The sequence below is a fragment of the Saccostrea echinata genome, unplaced genomic scaffold (genome assembly GCF_033153115.1).
Source record: "Saccostrea echinata isolate AGI-Se365-2 ecotype Australia unplaced genomic scaffold, CSIRO_AGI_Sech_v1 ptg000060l, whole genome shotgun sequence".
NCBI lineage: Eukaryota > Metazoa > Mollusca > Bivalvia > Ostreida > Ostreidae > Saccostrea > Saccostrea echinata.
Window position 1 is genome coordinate 3,270,064 of NW_026889809.1, and position 20,586 is coordinate 3,290,649.

Sequence of the window (20,586 nt, forward strand, 5' to 3'; positions counted from 1 at the left end):
TAATAGTAGCTGGTAAACTTGTTAGTAGCAGGCAAACTTGGTAGTAGTAGGTAAACGTATGAGTAGCAGGTAAACTTGTTAGTAGCAGGCAAACTTGGTAGTAGCAGGTTAACTTGTTAGTAGCAAGCAAACTCGCTAGTAGCAGGTAAACGTATAAGTAGCAGGCAAACTCATAAGTAGCAGGCAAACTTGTTAGCAGGTAAACTTGTTAGTAGCAGGCAAACTTGTTAGTAGCAGGTAAACTTGTATGTAGAAGGTAAACTTGTTAGAAGCAGATAAACTTGTTAGTAGCAGGTAAACTTGTAAGAATGATTATAAGGACCAGTTGGCACACAGCGGGTGTGACCGGTCGGCAGGGGCAAACCTGTTAGTAGCAGGTATAAGGCCCTGTACAAAAATTGTGAAATTCATGATTCCAATTTTCAAGCCAAACAGGCAAGGGCTTAGTAGCTGACCATATATTGAAAGTATAAAGGATAGCAATGAGTTATGATCCATTTACAAAAACTATAAATTTCATTTCCTCTATGTACAATTTTCTGGCCTTATGTGGATCTAAGAACTGCAAACGATATTATTGTTCTGCCAATTTTTTCAGAAGGTAACATATTTGAATGATTTTTAGGCCACCTGAGTCACTCAGGTGACCTATTGCTATCTGTTTTCGTCCATCTTCGTCCGTCTTGTGTTAACATTTGAACATTTTCAGCTTTTTCTCTGAAACCGCTGAACCAATTTCAGCCAATTTTTGCATATAGCATTTATGTGTAAAGGGGAACAAAATTTGTGAATTTCATGGTCCCTGCCCCCTGGGGCCTGAGGGGTGGGGCTAAAACCACCAAAATTAATGCAATCTTTAAAAATCTTCTTTACTCCTGGACATCAAGCAGTCAAACTGTTGGCATGATTGTAATAAGGATTGAGCCCTCTACCAAAATTGTGAAATTCATGGCCCCAGGGTCAGGGGTTCTGGTGCTAGGGCGGGACTATATAGATCATATAGTGAAAGTGCATTATTTCTTTGAAAATCTTCTTCTCTACTCCTGGGTATTATTTAAACAAATTAAATATATAGTTATGATTAGCAAGAGTGACTCTACCAAAATTGTGAAATTCATAGCCCCAGGGTCAGGGGTTCTTGTGCTAGGGCGGGGCTATATAGATCATATAGTGAAAGTGCATTATTTCGTTGAAAATCTTCTTCTCTACTCCTGAGTATTATTTAAACAAACTAAATACATAGTTATGATAAGCAAGGATGCCTCTTCCAAAATTGTGAATTTCATGGCCCCTGGATCGGGGGTTCATGTGTTAGGGCGGGGCTCTATTTATCATATAGTGAAAATGCATTAATTCTTCAAAAATCTTCTTCTCTGCTCCTGGGTATTATTTAAACAAACAAAGTACATTGTTATGATAAGCAAGGATGCCTCTTCCAAAATTGTGAAATTCATGGCCCCAGGGACAGGGGTTCTGGTGCTAGGGCGGGGCTATATAGATCCTATAGTGAAGGTGAATTATTTCTTTGAAAATCTTCCTCTCTGTCCCTGGGTATTATTTAAACAAACTAAGTACATTGTTATGATACGCAAGGATGCTTCTTCCAAGATTGTGAATTTCATGACCCCAGGGTCAAGGGTTCTGGTGAAAAAAGGGGGGGCTCTATTGATTATATAGTGAAAAAGCAAAATTTCTTTGAAAATTTTCTTTTCTGCTTCTGGTTAAAAAGCAAAGAAGCTATGTGTATAGTTATGATGAGCAAGTGTGCTTCTTCCAGAGTAGTGAATTGCATGACCTCTGGGTCAGATGTGCTGGTGTAAGGGTGGGGCTCTTGATACATGTAATATAGTGAAAATGCATTAATTCTATTAAATAATCCTGTCTGCTCCTTAGTGTTAAGCAGATAAACAAAGTGATTACTTATGATGAGCAAACTTCTGGTCCCAGGGTCAGAGGCTTTGGTGTTTCTCAGTGGGGAGGGGGGCTCTATTGATAATATAGTGAATCTGTAGTAAAATGCATTATTTCTTTAAAAATCTTCTCTGCACCTGGGCATATCAAAGGCAAAAAGAGTAAATGTTTTAATAAGGAAGGGTATTTTTACCAGATTTTTTTTGAACATCTGGACCATCTGGTCAAGTGTTCTGGTCCTGGCCAGGGCTCTATTAATTTGTATTCTACTGAGAGGAGTTATTCCCCTTTGCCATTTACTTTTGATAATTAATCACTGTAAATAATGTTCTTGAAAGGTTTATAGAATAAGAAGAATTGTGCAAGAATTTTTATTGTATAATACAAAAAGTACTTTCATAGTTTTAATGATCAGGTAGACTTGTAAGTAATAGAAAAATAAAAATGATACAAAAATAACTTGTCTTCATCAAAGACCAAGAGAGGCCAATGTAAGAGATTTCAACAAGGAATTAAAGTAGTACAGAAGCGCTGATAGTTTGGTAATATACTGTATGGTAATTAGTGATAAACGGGGAACAGATTAGAACCTAATTTACGAACTGTTAATGAATACTAGACTAATTATTTTGTTGATCCTGATCACCCTAATTTTCTTGCTTTTGGGCAACAAAGCTTCACCTTTCAGTTCATTTTATACTCTATGGATCCTCTAAATTGTTGTATTATACTCAGGTGACCGTTAAGGCCCTTGGGCCTCTTGTTCATTTATAAAATGAATTTTCACAAAACATAACTTATTTGGAAAAACAAAGAGAGATAACTCTGTAATTTTGGTAAGATTTTGTTACAGAGTAATATTATAACAAGAGGCCCATGGGCCACAATGCTTACCTGAGTCAATATGGCCCTGTTGTTTTTCATCACCAGATTTTTTTCTATTATATATTCCTATGCAAAACTTTAATCCCTATTGTGACCCCACCCTACCCCCAGTGTCATGATTTTTTTATAGATGTAGCCCTACCCTACCCCTCAGGGTTACGATTTGAACAAACTTGAATCTACACTACCTCAAGATACTTCCATATCAATATGACTAAACATGGCTTTGCTATTCTTGAGCAAAAGATTTTGGAGAATTTTTTCCTATGCATCCAAATGTTAAACTCTGATAGTGCATTGTGGCCCAACCCTACCCCATGGGGTCAAGATTTGAACAAATTTGAATCTTCACTACCTGAGAATGTTCCATATCAAAATGACTAAACATGGCTTTGCTGTTCTTGAGGAGGAGATTTTTTCTTATATATTCCTATGTAAAACTTTCATCCCTCATTGTGGCCCCATCCTACCCCATGGGGTCACGATTTGAACAAACTTAAATCTACACTACCTGAGGATGCTTCCCTATTAATATGACAATTCATGGCATTGCTGTTCTTGAGAAGAAGATTTTTAAAGATTTTTTCCTTTATATTCCTATGCAAAAATTTGATCCCCCATTGTGGCCCCATCCTACCCTCGGGGGGCATGATTTGAAGAAATTTGAATCTACACTAGTTAAAGAAGGTTTTATAAACTCTTGAACCTTTTTGGCCCAGTGGTTCTTGAGAAGAAGATTTTTAAAAGATACTACTAAATTTTCACAAATTCTTAATTATCTCCCCTTGGTGTGTGGCCCTTCATTTGAATGAACTTAAATCCCCTTCACCCGAGGATGTTTGTGCCAAGTTTGGTTGAAAATGGCCCAGTGGTTCTTGAGAAGAAGTCGAAAATGTGAAAAGTTTACACACGGACGGACGGACGGACGGACAGACAGACGGCCTGACAAAATGTGATCGGAAAAGCTCACTTGAGCTTTCAGCTCAGATGAGTTAAAAAAAAGTTGATGGTTTTCTTCGTTATAATGGTATGTCTTGAAAATGATGTTTTAAGACTCTTATCTTCCTGTTTTATACCTTTCTCTGTTTTCCAAAATCACTGACGAATCAAAAATAATTTGTTTCTTTAACACCGTTTTTGATTCATCAGAGAGTAATATCATGTCCATGATGGAATAAATCTGACTGTAATCTCCTTAAGTGGAAATCTAGCACTTCCTGGAGACAGAGACTTAGAACGCTTGTATGGAATCTTTCATAGTTTGTGTTAACCGTAATTTATTACTTCACTTACAGCTTTCCAATAGAAACGTCCGACAATTCCTTTATTGGTTCTTTGGTAGCAAATTAATTTAGCCTCTGATAGACGACTTCTTTTTACGATTGAACAAGTGTCTGAGGAATTATATATCTCTATAGAACTGAATAAGACCATGATAACCTCTACAACTGATAAACATGTATATATGTAACTCTGTATAAGACTGAATCTGTTTACCATAGACTGTAGACTCCATATGATTAAATGTGTGGAATATAGACAAAATAACTGCGTATAATTAGTCTACAGTATATAGGACAGTAAAATTAATAGTTTACAATAGACTATATAACTCCCTATGATTGATTTGATTATTCTGTGATAAACTATATGAATCACTCTACCATAGACTATATACACTTTGATCGAATATCAGTCTACAATAGACTATATAATTATAACTCCCTATGATTGATTTGATTATTCTGTGATAAACTATATGAATCACTCTACCATAGACTATATACACTTTGATCGAGTATCAGTCTACAATAGACTATATAACTCCCTATGATTGAATATCAGTCTACCATAGACTATATAACTCCCTATGATTGAATATCAGTCTACAATAGACTATGTAAGTCCCTATAGTCGAATCACTCTACCATAGACTATGTAACTCCCTATAGTCGAATCACTCTATCATAGACTGTATATAACTTCCTATAGTCGAATCACTCTACCATAGACTATATAACTCCCTATAGTTGAATCACTCTACCATAGACTGTATAAATCCCTATAGTCGAATCACTCTACCATAGACTGTATATAACTTCCTATAGTCGAATCACTCTACCATAGACTATGTAACTCCCTATAGTCGAATCACTCTACCATAGACTATGTAACTCCCTATAGTCGAATCACTCTACCATAGACTGTATATAACTTCCTATAGTCGAATCACTCTACCATAGACTATGTAACTCCCTATAGTCGAATCACTCTACCATAGACTGTATATAACTTCCTATAGTCGAATCACTCTACCATAGACTATGTAACTCCCTATAGTTGAATCACTCTACCATAGACTATATAAATCCCTATAGTCGAATCACTCTACCATAGACTGTATAACTCCCTATAGTCGAATCACTCTACCATAGACTGTATATAACTCCCTATAGTCGAATCACTCTACCATAGACTGTATAAATCCCTATAGTCGAATCACTCTACCATAGACTATGTAACTCCCTATAGTCGAATCACTCTACCATAGACTGTATAACTCCCTATAGTCGAATCACTCTACCATAGACTGTATAAATCCCTATAGTCGAATCACTCTACCATAGACTGTATAAATCCCTATAGTCGAATCACTCTACCATAGACTATGTAACTCCCTATAGTCGAATCACTCTACCATAGACTGTATAACTCCCTATAGTCGAATCACTCTACCATAGACTGTATAAATCCCTATAGTCGAATCACTCTACCATAGACTGTATAAATCCCTATAGTCGAATCACTCTACCATAGACTATGTAACTCCCTATAGTTGAATCACTCTACCATAGACTGTATAAATCCCTATAGTCGAATCACTCTACCATAGACTATGTAACTCCCTATAGTCGAATCACTCTACCATAGACTGTATAACTCCCTATAGTCGAATCTCTCTACCATAGACTGTATATAACTCCCTATAGTCGAATCACTCTACCATAGACTATATAAATCCCTATGGTTGATTCTATGATAGACTATAAAACTCCCTATAGTTGATTCTATGATAGACTATAAAACTCCCTATGATTGAATCACTCTACCATAGAGTATATCATACACCTAAATACTGGCTATGAGGACAACATCAAGTTTATTGGGAAATAGTTGCTTTCGAGAGAGACAATAAACTATTTATTGTCCGAGTAGTCTGTAAATAGGTATTTTAATACACCGATGCAGACTTTACTTGTGTCACGTCACGATGCGGATAAAATCAGAAGAGTTCCGAGATGAAACATTGATCAGTCTACGCTACTTATGTAACTCCTCTCGATATAGGCATCGAAGGGGGGGGGGGGGGTAAAACATAACCTTTTACTGATGAAAATGTTCATTAAAGGCTTTTTGCCCCCTTCTTTTTTTGTTGCAGAAGAGTGAAATAACAGCTAATGTGGTAATGTACTCAGTATGAATGAAATGTGGGTATGAAAAGAGTTGAAAAATAGGATTTTCTACTTCGGATATTCCCTTGTTTTTTGTGCAATTTTTTTTCCTTCAGTTGAGGATTTTTTTTACCCCCTTTTCAAAATCGATTCATAATGTACTCATAATTCCGTTGAAATAGTCCCCAAAGCACTGTTTCTCTCTTTTTAAAATTCTCCTTGAAATAGATATATGAAAGGACTATACTACAGCTTATTTTAAAGGAAGATTTTAAAAGATCCGAGAACGTCACCAATGCGACATGTTTTGATAGTGATTTTCTTCTTTAACAACTTTTCGAAACTAGGCCACATTAAAAAAAATGTTTGGTTGTCCTCTCCCGACCGACTGGCTAAAAATGGCTCGACTCAAAACTGTTTTGACCTCCGGAAGCAATCATCTTTTTTATGCATTCAGCAAAAATATTTCGTAAATTCAGCATTTAAGTTGAAATTTGTTGAAAAAAAAATTCCTACCTACCTACCGACCCAATTTTATCATCCTGAGTCGGAAGAGGGCAAACAAACACTATTTTAAAGTTGGCCCTATCATCTTTGTATAGTACTTCAACATGTGCAATATTGTCACTATAATTTTTTCTGTGTTTTAATTGAAAATATTTTCTTTATTGTTATAAATAAAGTTGGATTTATGAATGCAATTTTCTTTCTTAATATTATCCAACACTAAAAATAAAGTAACTTATTTTGAACTAAATTCGAATACAGATATTACATAACTTTATTCTCCAATAAAACTAATTGGAAACAGTAATGTGAAATTCTTTTCAGCTCAAGTTTTAATGTAAAAGGTAAATGAAAATCGATTATACCATTGACAACGATGTAACTTATTCGCCGTCAACGGATGATGAGAAAACAAATCTCCCTGCCGTGATCATTGATTTAGGAGCAGGAATCTGTAGAACCCAACGCACCACTGGCGACCTCTACCGACGACCGCTGCACGACTGCAACTGAACTCTTTAGAGAGAGCATCCTCGCAACGTCAGGGGTCCAGTGTCAACTCGTTGTTGTAGGACCTCTGACAACTTTCATTCGGTTTTATTCGGGATTGCTTTTCTCATTAAGAAGCACCAATCAAATTGAAATAGACAGATGATGTAACCAGAAGGGAATCAGTTGACATCTCAAATGCACGTGTTATACGCATTGTTAAAATATCACCAAAAGTTTTAATGTGATTGGTTGAGTTGGTTGAGACATTCACGATTTGTAATTTTCCCGAAAGATGTCGTCGTAATCAGCCCGTAAGATATCGAATGAAATTTGTCAGGGGTACCACGGCAACGAGTTGACACAGGACCCCTGACATTGTGAGGATGATGAAAGAGCAAAGATTCTTATTTCATTATTGTTATACACAAAATATCACATTACAAATGATAAAAATGATTTTAGAAGTGATAAAATTTGCATATTAATTTTCTTCCTCTGGCCCTTAGAATCACAAGTCTCCGACGTAAAATGACCATTTTATGACATTAGTTTACAACATACGGTTAGAAAAAGATGTTTTCATCTCTTTATCTGTATGAAATCACCCATACAAATAATTATAATCTTATTTCACTCATTTTTGATGTCTCTTTGCTCATACTTAATTTTATTCAACAGTGTTTGCGGTTTCCCAATAAATGTAGATTTTCTTACTGTTCTATATTAGTTGCTAACAATCTTGTATGTATTTATGTTTGAAAGGGAAACGAGGGAATTAAACGCAAAAACAGCGCGTATTGTTTTCTGCGTGGGTTGAATTCATTATGCTCCAGAAAGAACATGTTACTCCATACAAATTCCTAGTTATGTGTTGCTAAATGAGAAAAATATTACAGATTCCCAAAATTTCCAATATCAAATTGTTTACGTGTGAGAGAAAGTTCTGTCAGTTTACTTAACCAAATCTAAACATGTTGGATAGAGTACATAGTGCCTTCACTTTAACCTCTGAAGCTCAAAGTCTTGGAGCTAGCTTTTATCAAATAAGAAAGAATGAGAGAAAATTAACTAATTGGTGTACATTATTGATAAGAACTTTAATGGCTTTACGTCTCGTGTAGGATTTTCTTTTGCACAAAGCTATTCCATTTTTTTTTAATGGTTTTGATTTTGTTCGTTCGGATGCTTTTCAATACTTCTAGATACTTAAGAACTGGAAAATCCAGTGATCAAATCTTGACTCGTGCAATATCAATTATAGTTACGCAAGGCTCATTTTCAATAATTAGTTTGAAAATACTAAAGTGAGTTTACACGGAAAAGCATTTACTCGTCCCCCTCTCAGAAGCGAATCATTCATTTAAAAAATCCAACAAATTCTCAGATCCTTGACTTCATTCCTTATTCATCTTTCCTCTCAAAATTCAATTTTCTGTAATTAAGGTGAAGAGGACTCTTCCCTGCTTGATCAGGCCATTCCAAGTTTTTCTATGTTTAGCGTCCACCCATCTAACAAAAACCTACCTACTTATTCGCAAAAAAACAAAAAACAAAAAACAAACACACACAAACACACAAAAAAAACGACAGACTTTATAGTGATAAAAGCAACGTCAATCAAATGATTTGATTTAAAAAAAATTATATTTTTCTCCTTTCTAAATCTATACTTTAGCACAATCAAGCTACTAAATGCTTAAAATTTACCAAATACAAAATATTGTATACCAAATATGAAAAATTGTAGACAGATCATTACAGGAAACGATAGAATTCAAAGATTTCGACCAGAATAATCAATTTCGGGTCTCCTGATTTTGTTTGGTTCTTTTTTTTTTTGATGTTGAGTTCAAATACCAAGGCGCACCAGGGCGCTAAACAGAAAAAAACTTGGAATGGTCTTAATACTAGTGCCTTTGTTTCATTTAAGAAAAAAAATTTGGAAAGAGGTTGGAAAAATATTTTAATGAAAAAAATCCAGAGCCTTAAACGATTTTATAAAATACACGAGTCTCAATATCTCCAAACGAGACCAACAATATGTCCACTTTAAAATTTATCTGCTAAAAGAAATGCATGATCGTGCATTACCTATGATATCAATTAACGTCTCGAGCTCCTTGTTAAGGATTTCAATGAGGTTTAGCTTGGGGGATATAACGATATATCTGATATTTGTGTTAGTTTGGATGAGAGCTCTAACCAGCTAATCACACTCTGTAATCTCACGCCTTGATTTCATCTTAGCATGCATTAACCGTGAAATATGAGAAGTCAGTTACTCCTGAGGTGGCGATTTTCTTTGGTCAGTAACATTGTGAATAGAAGAGACTTGCAGAAAATGATCCTCATATTTAACTTATTCGCTGCTTCAAAAATAGCTTTCGTGTATGAAGAATAACGCCTATTTAAATGATATTGGAGATTATTTGGTAAATAAATGTGCTTAATGTATTTATTTTACATCCAAATAATAATCGGTTTCTTGCAATGTTGGAGTCTCTATACGCTGTATATTTTTATGGTATATTCCTCTTCATACAGACTTGCTGTTTTACAAAAGCTAAAGAATTACTTGCAATCGTTGCAGCTTTTAGGATAAAAACAGATCTGTTTACAGCGATTTGTAATCAAAGATGATACACTCCCTAGATGTAAATGTGGGGTCATCTTCCCAAAACAAGACTTTGATTAAGCAATTTTGTGTTTCTTATAGTTTAAAAATGATAAAGTTGTTGAGGTGAGGTACAGTGGATAATCTACAGAGCAAGTATTTTAATTTCAGGTTTGGAATTGTCATTCAGTGTTTCTCGAATTCTCATGGCAAAAAAAAAACCAGAAACAAACAAGAATACCGTTACTCAATCTGATTGCAAGCTAGGACGCAAAATTTTTACTTTGGACCACCAATAGATTTAATGAATATTTACATAATTTGAAGGCTGATAATCATTAGTGAAGTGAATGCCTTAGAAGGAGTACGTGTTGTTTCTTTATTGTATCTTTAAAGACCAATGTTCAACACTTCAACCCTAATCTTGTCTAAAAGCATGGCTTCATTATGATGCAAGATCTTAAGAGAACAATATTATCTAAAGTACGCTTAACTTCTGCAGTTGAAATCAATTTCCATGTGATGCCGTGGTACCGCCATCAGCCTTGTGCTCACATGTCTAGATTTACAGAGCTCCAAGAGTAAACCAACCTTTTTGGACGTCTTATAGAATGTTTTAACAATTAACGGAAAAGGGTGCAATAAATATTGCCAGCATCGAGAAAAAGTTGTTTTACAGCCGAGCGAACTTGAAGACACTTTGTTTGTTGCCCAGGCTAATGGAATATCGCTCACATTGCTGATTAGCGTACGTGTTAAAGTTATCAGCGTTCCTGCGTTATTACAAGGAATTTCACGTTTTCACAGATCTATGTAAAAGCAAGTCGTGTGTTAAATGTACTGCGTGATTAATTTTTACGAAGAATTTTATTTGACAGCGTCATGAGTGTCGCTTCAGCCACTGCCGCCGCCTCCACGCGTCCCAGACGGGACTCAAGGGCAAGTAACCCTGGTAAAGTTCGAGAAAGCATCACACCTAAAATGTCTCACGTTGACGGACTGGAGGAATTTCAAAGGTAACTTTGTGAAATATTGTCCTGGCATGAGTTGAAAAAAAAAAAATCATCATATTTGTTGTGAGCATGTTTTAGAAATAGTTCTTCATCTGGGATCACGTTTAATAACGTAAACCATTTGCGTTAACTTTAGGGGTAATTAAAATAAAAATTATAGAATGGTCAAGAAAATCAGTTTTCAATGTGCAACAGATTATATAGTGTAGTATGTATATGTATTGAGTTTGTGGTCAGCTTTACTTCAAGATTGACAACTATGATGACGCATTTCTTTTTCAATCAGTTGTATTCGGATTTTTCCATTTTTTAAAAATTTAATGAAAACTGTGAAATAACCTCTGAACATCATAAATTAATCTAAGTAATTATGTAACAATTAAAGCAAGTTACTCAATTTGTTTGCACACACCCTTGCAGTTATGAGACTACATCTTTCAAAAAATAATGATTCGATGCTTATATTTGCATTTTTTAACTTCTTGCCTTGTACAAAATACAAAGGTGATTTATATTTTAAAATCCCTGCATTATCCTTCGGGTAAGTTACAAAAGAGCCATTGCAACAGCTTCTGTTCAATGTGAGTGTGAATTTGGATTTTCGCTTATGATGTTGCTCTTGAACGGCGTTCAAAGTTTGTGACGTCAAAATGTTTAAAGGTTTAACCTTTTGACCCCCGTCCGTATTATATGTTGTTTTGAATGCCGTCGCTTTCCACACACTTTATAAGCAAAATAAATCTGGAATGTAAATACTGAAGGATATTTATCCAATCATGCATCAATAGTGATATGCTTTTTCTCTAGTACAAAAGCGACTAATGGGGGAAAGTTCACACTGTTCTCGGTTGTATTGTAACTTTTATATAAGTAATGAGCATATGTAGTTAGCTTAATTTTATTGCTTAGACATGTACATTTTTGGAAAACTCAATAAGTGTAGAACTACAAAAATGGTTATATACAGGGATCCTTCTTTCACAAACCTCTACACTGCCGAGTTTGTAGATAATTCTATAACATATACCGTTATGTTTGGTAATCCAGATTGAAAGAAATTTAGTGGATTAGATGCGACCTTTTGTTACTGATGAGGTCAATTAAATAACCTCTATTTTATTGACGAAGGTTTGACGTCTGTTCGTCAATATTGACCCCCGTCTGGTCCGGGCTAATATCCTATTCTTCTCTAGTGGACTGTATTTTATTTCAATCAAGTATTGTGTCTATACTAGTCTTATGGTAATGAGGGAGCTTTTTAGGAAGGGCAATGATAGAAGGGCTAATTCATTCAGCACAAAGGCCATGACAGAGGCAATAATTCGATAACTGTCAGTGAAATAAGAATTGTGTACAGAATATCTGGTAAACCAATTCTTGATTGGATTATCAATATATTTAAGCATTTTCTAATTGGTTTATCAGAATGTTAAGAATTTCTGGTTGGCTTATCACTACGTTCAGCATTTTATAATTTTTTATCAATATGGTTAGTTTTCTGATTGGTTTATCAGTATGTGAAAATATTTCAGTGGCGGATCCAGGATCTCGAAGGGGGTGGGGGCAAAGAGTTTGGAGTCGGAGTGGGGTATTTTTGGTATATTTTATGACTTATTTAGGTATATCTAAGGCATAATTAATGCACAGCTAGGTGCTTGTGGACAGAACCCCCCCCCCCCCAATATAAACCGCGGGTCTTAGGATTTTTTTTTTTGGTCTTCTTTCATAAATTAATCTTCTAGCATATTTACAGAGTATTCTAAATGATAAAGCTAAAAAAAATAGAATTAACGTTTTATTAAAAAATATATTAATGATATCCGCGGTATTATAAAATAGAGAAGGTCTTGTGCAATATTAATAAAATACGTTCTAAAAGAGTATAGATGCAATTATTTTTTGCTTCTTTTAAGCTCTCTGCAACGAAAGAAAAGTAAACGTATCTGATTTTATTCCGAATTTCCTCTGTTCTTACACGTTAGCCTATTGAGCTCGCTGCGCTCCCTATTTTTGAACAGAAATCACTGTTGTTTATTTCAGTGGAAAAAAATACATTGAAATAAAGTCTTGAATAAATATATCTAGACCATTTGAAATATTGATAATGCTTGAATTGATTAAAAATTTAGAAAAACACTATAGATTTCAATTTATTCAATTTAGATCTTAGGACAATCACTTTTACTGCATGCAGAAACATAGGACAGAATCAGAAACTCTGTAAGGTGCTGTAAAGACAGGGTTCTTAAGTATTTCCTGCAGGCGCGTAGCTGCCTATACGCAAATACGCAAGTGCGTACACATCATTTTTAAAAAATAAAATAAAATGAAATAAATAAATAAAAAGAATTTAAAAATTAGAAGAGAGAGAGACGGAAGGTTATTCTAAACTAAAAAAATCTCAGTACCATCCAACAATTTTTTGTGTTTCAAATTGTTTTGTGTCATACTGTTTCGAATCAAATTTAATATTATCATGTCTGTATGATCAAATTTGAAATTTTTTATTAGATCATTGACAAATCCAAATAAATCATTGATTAATTTGTAATTGTTCTATAATACACGGATATTTTTTTAAAAGGTCTTTGAGAAATCATAATTCAAACATTTCATAGAATGCTATGATCTACTCGTATATGATTAAAATACGACATTCTTTGTTAATAACTAACATTTATTATACTTGTTGAACGTTAATAAAGAGTATATAATATCGGTAAAATATTTAGCCTCAACTGCACGTACAATAAATTTCCATGGAAGTATAAACTTTGCGTTAAAAACAATATTTACTATGTCTTTTATTTTCTAAAACGCGAAATTGCATAATTTTTATTTTGCAAGAAAATGAATAAAATATATGGTAAAACTCAGGAGCTTCCGGGGCGAACACCAGGGTTTCGTCCTGGTCCCACTGTGGGGAAGGGGGTCAAGGCGGCCCCAGACGCCCTGCCGTTCTCTGCGTACACTTCATTTCCATTCTGGCTACGCGCTTGTCCTGATTGGTGTATCAATATGTCCCGCTTTACCTGTTTGGTTTACCTGTATGTTAAGAATTTCTGCATTCAGTGGTTTATCGGTATATTAAGCATTTTTAATTCTTTCTGTTCTAATAAACATTCAATTTGCTTCATGAGATACAATGCAGAATTTACAAATATCATTATATATATATTTTAATACAATGTATAATAATAATAATAATAATAATAATAATAATAATAATAATAATAATAATAATAATAATAAATAAATAAATAAATAAATAAATAAATAAATAAATAAATAAATAAATAAATATAGAATATATATAATAAAATATTACAATAAGTCAGTATATGGTGTACACATATACAATCAATCAGTACATATGGTGTACACGTATACAATAAGTCGGTGTATGGTGTACACGTATACAATCAGTCAGTACATATAATATATATTTTGGTTCATAAAGATGCAAAACTTACAAGAGGTCTATGGGCCACATCGCTCACCTGAGCACTTTGGCTAGGAAAACGCAGAAATCAGTTCAGTATTGAAAAGTTTAAATGTATGTGGTCTCAACCTATTAAGGAGGCTGCATGATTTGAACAAATTTTATTCTGAGGTCATTTAATAGAGATATCTAAAACATTTTTTGATATCAAACATATGCAACAATTTGAACCGTATTTCTTACTAGATTTAATGACCGTGTGTAAGTGTCACGTACATCGGCGTTTCTCTCCCTGTACAGATGTACAATATTTGCATGCATAGGATCGTTGGTTTAAAACTCGATTTACCCTATTAATTATTTTTGGTCTCTATGAAGGATCAGATCGACTCATCTGAATGCAAATGGCAGATTTATAGAGTATTATATAAATTTTGATATAAGTTCCTACAAATCTTCATATTTGAGCACTCTGGAGAACGGAGGTTCTAAATTACAGAAAATCCTTAGAGAGCATAAATAATTTAGGCTACAGATCCCTGAATGCAGTTTCCCTGAACTTTGAGATCGACCGATTTCATTTAAATATAGATTGAGGCTGTCTAACGGAATGTAAATGATCTGTACACACGAGGGATGCTGGAGAATTACTTTTGTCGGCGATTTACTGCCGCTAATCACCACAAGGTTAAACAAGGCTTTCATCACGTGTATTTTCTGTCACGGGATGATTTTTTCCTTAATTCAGTGTAACATCCAGTTTTAAGTCAGACCTACAGTTCATAATGACATGCATCGCTGCAGTTTAAAAGACTTAGTTTTCTGGATGGTTCAAACAATAAATATATAATGTGATATTTTTATCAATACTAGTTTACTTTTTTTCCAAAAGAAGAAGCATCCTGCAACTAGTGTCATTTGAAAATAAAAAATTAACCTTTGTCTTCTAAAGTTTAATTGATGTAAATAAGTTCAATGTAAATAAAATGTATATATCTACAGACTTTAAATTAAAAATTTCTATTTTTCAGGAAGAGACGAGCGTCCACTAAACAGACTTCCGGAAGTGATTGTTGCCTCATCTGTATCTGTCTGGGTATTGTTCTCCTGGTAATGGGTGCCATTTTTACAACAGACCTGGATATACCCGGATGATTGAAACAATTAAACTTACCCTTCTTTGACATCTTGGGCAGCATAGCTGTGGACATTTGAATATGGTGCCGATAACGTTTTACCTGAAACCTCATAAGAACATCTGAGTTTTCACCCTTAATATAAATAGTCTAACTTGTTGTCATTGAAGTTTGTTTGACTTTGAAGGACCTCAAGACTGTTCACATTAACATTATGTATAGCATGAAAACTTCCTTCGCTTGGACAAGAGGATGTAAAGCCTGATTTCTGTTCAGTTTTTAAAATGTAGTGACATTTCCGTACAAATAATATTTTAAAAACCTAAAACTTTTTTGTTAGATTGGAGTTGTAAAAAAGGCGCTTAAACTTTTGCAACTTAGGTGATCAATATAATTTTGAACAAGAATATCGTTGAATACAAACTTGCATTATTTATACAAGACTTTTACCATAAAGACCTGCAAACTTTTGTCCAAGAAAAATGATCTGAATTCAGAATTTTATCTCGGGCACTTTGGGACGGGGGATTCTTAAACAGAACTTTATAGACAGATGATATGATTATAATAACCCATGTAATTAAAACATTTGCCTTCTGGAACTCATTATAAATAGCAGTAATTAATATTTAGGTTATGATAGAGAAATTACAAATTCCATGTTCACAGATATTTATTTTATATATTACACTAAATGGCAATCGTCGCTTCTGGCAACTAGTTATGCTTCTGCAATAATTGTAACAAAAATAAATAAGACAGTCAGAGCAAGGATTTGTGAAGATTTAGTCCAGTTTTGTGCTGCAATTTCATGATAGTGAGGAACTATTTTTCTGTGTGATGTAAACTTAATTCTTCTAATATATACAAAAATTACTTTTAGATGGCTTTCTTGCTTTCATGTTTTCATGCAAATAAACATTTGTTTATTCGTTATAATAAATATATTTATTTTATTCATTCATGAAGTAATCGTTAAAAAGTTTCAAAATTTGCTCACTTACCGGCGCAAAATGGCGGCACGGAGCAGGTAGATCAAGGACACTGTAGTCTTCAATGTGTGACACGTGATCAGAGAAAAGGTACGTATACATTGTTTTTGCTGTAGGAATAATATTTCTCGATTAAAAAATAATCACAATTATTATAAATTACATATACATTGCAAATTTACATAGAAAAGCCTAATGACAAACTATAATTACCTCCATCTACGTCCCCATAATCTGTTTCCATTATGACATCACATGTGCGCGCATCCGTAGCAATTCGTATATTGTAACCCCGGAAGTCCATCCAATCCAGGTTGTAATGATGAAGACGGACCTGCGCATGCCCTTCCTCTCCCAACACGGAGTCCCCCGTGTAAGTAGCATTGGCTACAACAACAGTACAATACAAAGTAGCGATTAAGGTTATTTGCTAAATTTATTCTAGGAAGTCAATTAAATAATGGTTAAAATTATACATATATATCTAAAAATATATGAATAAATGCTACAACTATAGTAAGACACGGTTAATACAAATCAATTTGGATGGTTATATCCGTAATTTATTGATAGATGCCTCTGTGTTATCATGATTTTATAGATTCATATGTTTTATTAAAAAGATGCTGGAGTTCATTTATTATATCTACGTAGTCTTTCGAGACCAGGCCTTCCAGCAATCTTTGGAAATCAAATGGGAATCAATTGTACTTCTTTATTAGCCGACCTGTTTTTATAATCTTATAAAGCAGAATGTATTTAAAAAAACTTCTACATAAGAAGAAGAAAACTTTTGTCTCGGCCTTCAATTTGATGTTTAGTTATATTGACGACGTTTTATAAATGACATAAGGAAATAACGAACAGTATTCAAACTCAAAGGTCCATTCAAACAATGCAAATCAGGAGCAGAGCAAACGCGGACCTCTAAAACATCAGAGGTTGGATCAGGTGCCATGGAGGAGTGAGCATTCCCTGCTGACAGGTCACACCCTTCGTGTGCTTCTTGTCATGATCGGGAAAAACGGAAAAACCTGTAGACAATTCAGTGTGTAAATAATGGCCTAACAATTCGTAGGAAAATTGTCAGTCAGCATTTGACTTAATGATAAATTGTATTTGTTGACAAGGTCATTGTATCGACCATAGAACTTGCAAAATGATGACTTTAAACAAGACTGTTGATATTCTTGTTTCATCAACTTGTTGGTTAATAGCTTGCCTCGCTTTAGAAATTATTCGTACGTAGAGCATGCTCCTGCGTATCGAATCAACTGAGACACACAAACCCCATGTGCAGGTGACAAGGGTACATAAGTAAGGGTAATTGACTATAGAAAAGTTGAAGTCATCACGTTTATCATAAAGCGTGGGTGTTAGGTTACAATTAACACCTTTTTCTAGTAAAATATCCAAATATGAATTAGATGTGTCAGACTCTGTGGTATCTTTTATTGGGATATATCGAGTCGATATATGAATGGAAGTAACCATTGTTAATTGATAATACGTCGTCGATATATCGAAATGTCGAGTTGAAGCCACATCTTGTGTATTCTTCTTCTCATGTACAACTTTTTAAAACAAATTCTGCTTCATATGTATACAAAAATAGGTCTACTAACAAGAGGGGTGCAATTGGTACCCGTGGAAATTTTGACAGATTGTTGGAAGACCTGGTCTCAAATAACAACAGGTACTTTCATTTATATGCCGACTCAATATAACCATGTGAACGCGAAATAAAAGACATCATAGAGTCAGCCACATATATTTCAATTTGGATGTTTGACTGACTATATAGATGTTAATTGCAAATAACAATGAAAAACGGAACGACTTTAACTTTTCCATCGTCAACTTCTTCTATCTATGTAGAAATATTCCACTATCACCTGCATATGCTGTTTATGTCTCCCAGTTTATTCGGTACGAAAGGACATTTTCTGATTACGATCAATTTTGAAACCTAAGCAGGCTTCTGAAAATTGAATTGATATTGCATGACTTTCTACAATCTTGTTTAAAGTGAGCATTTCACAATTCTATGGTTGTTATATTGAAGTTGTTGCAAATAGAACCTATCTTTAGGTCGTATTTTTGCTAACAATTTTCATATGATTTGTTAAGCTATTGTTTTATACATATTTTGACTACAGACTAGTCCGTTCATCTGATCAATACAGAGGGTTTATTGAGAATGTGACCGGTCTACAGGGGATGCTTACTCTTCCTAGACACCTGATCCCACTTCTGATGTTTCCAAAGGTTTATGTTTGCCCTTTTCACGTTTCGTATTGTTTCCCCAGGATTTATAAGTTCGTTATCTTCACCTTTTTAATTTCATATGGCGTAGTATGGACAATTTATAAATGAATGCCCTTATTCAAACAGAAATTAAAGCACTCATCATGTCCAAACATTCTTCATACAGATACCGAAACTTTCTTTAGAAAACTACTCACGTGGAACACACGGATTCGGCATGGGAAATTTGATGTCATGTTCCGTGCAAACGCCTTCACTGACAACGTACCATTTCATCTTAATGGGAATCCATAACATTAACGGTGCAACAATTTTGAAACTAAGATAAATACTGCACAGTATCTACATGTAGATATTTTAACTGCACCAGAATAAATTTTACCGTATTATAATCGACGTATTCTATCTCATCCCTGACTGTCCCGTCCGGTTGAGGCACATGTCGAAACATGATCTTCTTCTTTATGATGTCATCTCTGAAGGAGGTACCATAATACTGAATAAAAAGTTAAATATTTCACTGAAAGAACGACTGAAATTGATGTAGAAAATAAAAAGAATTTTGAAAAACTGTAGTTTGATCCAGCTGGAAAGTTACATGTTGAATGGAGTTAACTTGCATTATATGAGCGATGGATATAGAGGATATTCAATGTCCTTCGTGCTTCGCACTCGTGAAAATATAAATAAAATCCTGTCCCACTCGTGAAATAAATTCCATTTTCATCTACAAAACATTGAATTTCCTGTTTATTACATTTTCTTAGATTTTCCCTTTGCCTTTGTCTTTTCGTAACACTGTGTCATAGACTGTTACGTCATAGTTGAGCGGTTAAGATGTCATAGCTAAGTGATTGTGAGACTGAAAAACGTTGTAAACATTGATTTTTAAGGACATATCTGGAAAAACTTTGGCAGTATAACTATTAGTTTCTGTCAGGATGGCTCATTAACTCTATCTTATAACAGGCCGGGGATTTTTTTTAAAACCACTCTTCGTGAAGGGAAGGAAAATCGTAAATTTTGCCGCACTTCTGATATTCTCACACTGTGAGAATACCATTTTGTTATCCTTTCACACTGTGGCAGAATATCACTTTTATTCAGTAAATAAATTACAGTATTTCACTGTTGAAAATGTAATAAATACATTTACAAGTTTTCTTTTTGATATTGCTATTATATACAGATTGTTTTCAGTTCAAAAATTATTTATAATATACCTCTACAGCTTCAGGGATGGATGTTTTGGGGTCAATTTTCCCGCCAATCATACGGAACTTGCTGACTTTCACAGGACTCCAGCATCATCGGTAAGGCGTTGAGGGAGAGGAAGTTTGATTGATAGCATGGGTGGGCGTGTCCGATGACGTGGTGGGCGTGTCCTTTGCTGTGGCAGTAGTGAACACGGAAAGTATGATAACAATCTCTAAAAACATTATGTAAAATCAAATGCGAATATGACAGCAAGAAACCGCACACAATGAAACGGTAAAATGTTTGACCGTAAGATAAAAGCAAAGGTTAAGTTCTAGTATAACTTGAAAAACCCAGGTTGTCATTCTTGTTCTCATATACAATGTATTGGGCAGATTGCTTTGTTCCCATTGATAAGAATAACAGACAAATATGCACTCATTTATTTCACAAAAATGATACATTTATCTGTTTAAAAAAATGAATCTTCTTGGTGTGGATTAACTGGAAATACAGTGATTATTGTAAAAATGCATGTAAGAAGAACATTTTCGGAAGTGGACTTTAAAAATATTTGAAAATATTTTATTTGTCTTAAAATAGATCTGACGAATATGCTGACCATTCCAATACTATCTTTATTTTAAACTGCATATTCTTAATTATTTGCCCACATC

The 20,586-nt window shown here is 34.3% G+C and overlaps 1 protein-coding gene across 1 annotated transcript; it reads right to left on the minus strand.

Moving 5' to 3' along the window:
• Positions 1-16,135: 16,135 nt before the first annotated feature.
• Positions 16,136-20,057, minus strand: LOC133174987 (uncharacterized). Its single transcript, XM_061310079.1, has 6 exons — positions 19,936-20,057; positions 19,095-19,208; positions 18,910-18,988; positions 16,658-16,831; positions 16,457-16,554; positions 16,136-16,181 (listed from the first exon to the last, which is right to left on the minus strand). Exons 1-6 carry the CDS (start codon positions 19,984-19,986, stop codon positions 16,170-16,172), a joined length of 528 nt encoding a protein of 175 aa, XP_061166063.1. The 5' UTR covers positions 19,987-20,057; the 3' UTR covers positions 16,136-16,169.
• Between the last annotated feature and the right edge of the window lie 529 nt (positions 20,058-20,586).

Coding starts and splice junctions, on each gene's coding strand:
- LOC133174987 (XM_061310079.1), bottom strand. CDS start 19,986: ATGATTGGCGGGAAAATTGACCCCAAAACATCCATCCCTGAAGCTGTA. Junction 18,989..19,094: donor AATACGTCGATTATAATACG/GTAAAATTTATT, acceptor ATTCCCATTAAG/ATGAAATGGTACGTTGTCAG. Junction 16,555..16,657: donor TTATGGGGACGTAGATGGAG/GTAATTATAGTT, acceptor TTATTCCTACAG/CAAAAACAATGTATACGTAC.